Genomic DNA, 6,000 nt, shown 5'->3' on the forward strand with positions numbered 1-6,000 from the left:
CAAGGACGCAATCACTGCATATTTACCGATTGGTTCTATACATCTGTCACTTTAGCTGAGTACTTGTTAGATATACAAGGTTATGTGGTATAGCATTGACAAACCGTTAATAGTTTCCAAAGTAACTTGTGACAAAGAAAATGGATCGTGGTACTCATAACATGTTCAATGGCAAAACATCAGCTATTGTGTGGGGTGATAAGGAGCCAATTTACTTTGTATGTACAAAATATATCAAAGATACAGAGGTAACTGTGCTGAGCTATGACAAAAAAGAAGGGAAAAGAATTCCACTATCGTGTCCAACTGCAGTGAAAGCATATAATGCTTACATGGGAGGGACTGACAAAAACGATCAAATGACCAAGCTACAAAAATCAAGACGCCATTATAAATGGCCGCAGCGTTAGATGGTGAAGTTTTTTATGTGGAGTGCCTACACCTGGAAAAAATCGTCTAACTTTCCATATGTTTATTGACAAACTCTGCCACTAATTAGTTGAAGCATATCGAAGAAGGGTTTTTAGTTCAGAAGGGGAACTTGATCAGATGAAAGATTGACCAATGAAGGTAATATCCCAGTGCACTTACCTGAGCCACCGCCAGGAGCAACAAGCTACAACAGATGTGTGGTCTGTTTGGAAATCTACAAGTGAGCGAAAAGAGCAAATCCTAATGCCAATGACAAAGACTTGTCGAAACAAAAAAAAACAACTGTTTACTGGTGCAAAACATGCAAAGTTTTTCTTTGCATCGGGTCCGGCAGTGATAGATCTAACTGTTTTGAAAGTTATCACACGAAAGTGGACTTCTGGCGATGAACTAGTATGGCCAGGTATCAATAATAACAAAACAATAACTAAATGTAAATTTGTTTCTTCTACGTTCTATCAAACCCATAATTATGTGTTCGTTTTATATACATAGTTATGTTCATACATTGTAATAATAATCATTAAAAAAGTTTTAAAAAACCCACGTTTTCTGATTGAACTAAAAAGTAGAAAATAAATACTATACATCACAATAATGCAAGCGATCACTCTACTATAAGCGATGAAAAACGTGGGGCGCCGAAGTAAAAGTTATATTACTATTGATTAGATAATACTATTGACTTTTATTAGGGAGCTTGTAGAGAGTCAACAGTATTAGAAACTGTCGAGTGGGATAGCAATCGTGTGCCCAACCACTCGACCATATCGTCTCCCCCAAACTGGCCACCAGTGGTAATAGTTACCTCCTGTAAGTTTAAAGTCGGTTCAAACTAAATTATCTGCCCCTAAGCCTGTCGCGACGTGGGATCGTTCGCTTCACTGCGCGCGGCAAGAGAGAGGCGAGCTACGCGTCGCTCGTTTTTTTTCTAATGGCTCGCAGAGGAGAATTATATATATAGATTATATAGCGGTCTAAAATGCTCAATAAAATGTTTCCATTGATCAATTTAGTAATAATAACAATTGAATATTCTATGGTCATCCAAAAGAAAGCTTCCCTGAAAATTTCAGCGCGCTAGCTAACTGGGAAGTGCTAGAAATTTCGATCGCAAGATTTGATTGGAAAAACAAACAGAGAAAGCAAGTTAAAGAAAACGTGGGAAAAACAACAAAGAATTTCAGAATCTTGCTGAATTGTTTGTTTGATCCTGAGCCTGGATACCAAATTTGGCTTGATTATCTCAAACGGTTCAAAAGTTATAGGCAGTTAGAAAAAGATAAGTGACAATTGGTTTGGGCCTGGGAGCTCAGGAAATGGAAGAAATTAGGCCAGGGCTCAAATGTTAATGGGCACCAGCTACTTCACCTTACAATCATCCTTAAGTCAAATTCTAGAAAATTTTAGTGGAGTAATTTTAAAAGAACTTCCATCTGTTTGTTGTAACGACCATTGTAGTACTTCTATTGCGTTTTCTCAATTTGTTACATGTCATTAACATATGTTGTACATCAGTTGCATGTTATAAAAACAGTTAGTGTTGTTGCGATCTCAGAAGAAAAGAAATTCAAGAAACTCCTTATAACATTCACTTGTTACCAATGATGTATTTTTAGATGCGTAACACCTAATTTTGTGCTGTAAGCTCTATGGTCGGTGGGATGTAGTTCTATAGGTCTGGAAAAAGTCATGAATTTAGTTTTTAAAAGTCTGAAATCTAGTTTTAGAAACTTGTTCACGAAGTCCGTATTTTCTGACTTACAAAATTGCTATTTTTCAGTGAATTGACTCTAATTTGTTTCTCTTTGAGAAAAAAAAGTGTTAAGTACTACTTCCGGTCAACGGACATCACTCAAAATATGACAGAAGGCAGTGAATTAGATCTTTTAATGTGAAACTTTATCCGTCTGAAACAGTTCTCAAGTTATAGGCTTTTGAAAAATTGAAAGTAGAATAAGTTCCGCTACCTGTGGAAATCACTAAAAAGTTGATACAGAACTACAAATTTAATATAATATATATGAAATTTCATCAACCTTTCAGTAACGTTACTCAAGTTATCGTGTTCACAGACATACTATATTGGAAAACTATATTTTTCCCACACAGGGACGTGTAAAAGATCAAGATTCGTGAAAATCTCAATTTCGATCATTTGCACAATTACAATACTTTCTCTATACTTCATATACGAGAAAGTTAAAAGTGTGCGAATGGTAGTTTAGGTATAATTTATCTGTATTTTTAATGATGACAATTAGGGTTAGTCATTGTTACTACGGGGGGGGGGGGGGGGGGGGTCACAACACAGTTCATGCTATTCAGTATTAAACAGGACATATTAAACAGGCGCCCTGAAGTCTAGACTACCATGACCTCACAGTGACTCCTTCACCATCTTCTGTTGGGGAGGGGGGAGTGGGACTTACCATCAACTTCTAATTGCAGACTAAAGTTTCTCAGCTATAAGCATAGTAATAGTTTAATTGAAAACAAAATGGAATTAGATCATGAACAGATTGCACAAGTTTACTGTTGGAAATAAAATACTTTCATCCTTTTAATCAACTATTTTAATTATTAAAGTTTTGGGCGGCGCTATATTAGATCTTAGGTGGTGGGGTGCTGGTTTGTTCACTCTGTCGCCCAGATGGTCCTGTGCAAGCTGTATGACCACCTTAAGTGTTGGTTAATCAATCTCCATAAGAGTGAGGTAGAACACATCTTGGCAACTACTCATTCATCTGGGGCCTTGCACTGCATTCTCAGGAGCTACTGGTTACACTGCTGCAGTGTTATCAAATGTAGCTTGCTCTTAATGCGCCAGGTGCAGTTTTACTGTAGAATCAAGTACCCCTGATATCTAGTAGTACCCCTGATCCCTTATGCAAGACAACCATATACCAAGTGCTAATATAGATGCTCAGGAACTCTGGGCCTCATCAGACTTTTTAATTTTTATATAGGATCTACCGTGTACAGATAAAAATCGCACTCTGCCGGAGCATCACCCCTATTAATTTTTACTTTTTTGCTTTCTCTGAAACCTTTCAACAAACCCCCAAAGTTTTAAGGCAATTGGATGAACTGTGTAATAATGCATAAAGGGCAGACAGACATATATTCAATTTTATACATATAATATAGATATATTAAAGTACTGGGTTTTTTTTTAATAGCACACACACACACATATTTATGTAGGTTATATATCAACTCACTTAGCCCTCGCTGTTAGAGACTTTTATTCATCCAAAAATAAAAAAATTTAAGGCATAGACTAAGACAGTTTTTGCAAGCAGTGAAGTTTGCTGAAAAAAATTTTTAGAGTCAAAGTATGCAGGCAATCAAGTTGGCTGAAAAATGAATGATAAAAATACACAGTTGATCACTAGTAAGATTGGATCATTAGGCGGTGGTTTGTTATGTTATCAGAATTAGGGAATTTCAATTTTTAAAACCACACCAAATTTGTGACTAGTTTATTATACCAATACATTTGGTGACCATGGACATAATAACGTATTTATCTGCACATATTTTTAAAGTGTATTCTATTCACACAAATAATGTATGAATTAATATTTTTTTTAGAAAATTACATTTCAGGCTTGATGAATGAATGTGCTAATACCCATACATACATACATACATACATACATGTAGATGTATCTGTACTCCTTAGGCTGGTGTGAAGGAGAAAGAATCCGTGATGGAGAACGGGGCTGGTTCCCTGCCAGCCACACTGAGGAAATCAACAACAGCCACGTGAGAGCGCGCAACCTTCGACTAAGATACCGCCTGATGATAGCATCACAAGAGTTTGCACAAAATGACTTCAAGCATTAATTGCTAGGGCATCTCACTTCAAGTCCATTGTTATTTCATTCTCATATATGCAACACTTCTGCAGCATAAAACGATATCAAATGTGTGTGTTAGGGTTAACTTGTACAAAGTTGAACAAGCTAGTACATATGCCATGAATATGTTCGCAGTTTGACTGGTTCAAGTTGACAATACCTGCACTGCATGTATGCTGTGCTTTAGTTTGAGGCATTTCAGCATTTAAGACAGTTTGAGGGATTTGTTATTAACATTTTGACATATTTACAAATTTATATTTTTACAAAAACACTTTTGGATCAAAATAAACTCTGACTGAATGATTGGAAAAGATATTATAAATTGCATCACAAACTGTAAATACTAAGTCAAAGGGAGACAACTCAGCAAATATTGTATATCCTTAAATCATTAGTACATAAAATTTCCTTTCAGAATCGACAAATTAATTTTGTGTTATCTTTAAAGCTCATAACAATACTTACTATATGTAAATACATTTATTTGATATTAATTGTTTGGCTTTGGAACAGTATAACCTAGAAAACATATACAGCTTGAATTTCCACCAGCCCTTCAACTAGTGACTGTTACCTAAGTCTCAACCCAAGGTGTTTGCTGGAAATTCTCAGCTAACCTTAAGTAGAATCCCCATTTCTGCTTGGAAATAAACCCTTATTAGAGCCCAACCCTTATTAGAGCCCTTTAAAAGAATGTTTACAAAATTTTAAAAAATCCTCTCATTTGTAGGCTACATCAAAATGATGACGATATTTTACAAGTTATTCGATATTTTACAAGTTATTCGTATGTAAATGTTCTAGTTGTGAAGAACTACTGACTAATGGTAAGAATGCTAGACTAGCGTGGTTATCTATGTAGCTTACTTAAATGTATATAAACAAGCAAGTGAATTTTTGTCTAGCCCTACCATATCACAATAATTGTTGAACCAGCTAAATAAAAATACATATTTACAAGTATAAGATAATACTGACTGAGGTATTCTAAATAAATTGTGTTACTTTTGAATGCATCACTGGTTCCAGAGACTAATAATTATTTCTACAAGAAAACATTCATGGTATGTGTAGGCCCTCTAACCCTTGCACTGTTCTAGCCAGGTTAGCACAAAGCCACAGACACAAAGACTGTTTACCTGTTCAGAGCTATGCTTCTTCTGTATTTTGATAGTCAGATCTACTGTATGTGTCACAATTTATTTTTTATTAATATTTTTAAAAGATGCTTTTTTCACTTATTGTAAACCCCAGCACGCTACTGATTTAATGTGTTTGAAACGCACGTTATAGGCATACCAGTTTTTTTTTTTAAAGAAGTGGTCCCTTTTTTTTAAAGTGTACACTATTCGTGTGTTTTTTACTTCCCATTTTATTTTTATCAAAAAGTGAAAAATGCCAATTTCAGTAAATCGTGTCACAAGTTACAAACCAAAATTTTAAAATTTCATAACTTTTTCTGTTTTGAAATTTGGTGTCAATGGTCTAAGTTAGAATCTTGAAATAGGTGTCAATGGTCTAAGTTAGAATCTTGAAATTTGGTGTCAATGGTCTAAGTTAGAATCTTGAAATTTGGTGTCAATGGTCTAAGTTAGCATTTTAAGTTCTTAACATAGAAACTTTTTAAAAAGCTGTAGGACCATTTTAAAAAATCAGTTTGACATACCTAATATAAAACTTGTGGATTACAGCATTTGAC

General features: G+C 35.1%; 1 protein-coding gene across 5 annotated transcripts in view; it reads left to right on the top strand.

Annotated features, from left to right (window-relative positions):
- Positions 1-4,918, top strand: part of LOC131944009 (serine-rich adhesin for platelets) — an 83,969-nt gene extending 79,051 nt beyond the window's left edge. For all 5 annotated transcript variants that reach the window (XM_059304448.1, XM_059304447.1, XM_059304450.1 and 2 more), the window contains one exon: positions 4,121-4,918. In XM_059304448.1, the coding sequence (XP_059160431.1) occupies positions 4,121-4,284 (164 nt within the window). In that variant the 3' untranslated portion in view covers positions 4,285-4,918. The remainder of the gene's footprint in view (positions 1-4,120) is intronic.
- Positions 4,919-6,000: the final 1,082 nt, after the last annotated feature.

Source organism: Physella acuta, unplaced genomic scaffold (assembly GCF_028476545.2).
Source record: "Physella acuta isolate Inbredline_101_S28 unplaced genomic scaffold, ASM2847654v3 ptg000476l, whole genome shotgun sequence".
In the NCBI taxonomy this organism is placed as follows: domain Eukaryota; kingdom Metazoa; phylum Mollusca; class Gastropoda; family Physidae; genus Physella; species Physella acuta.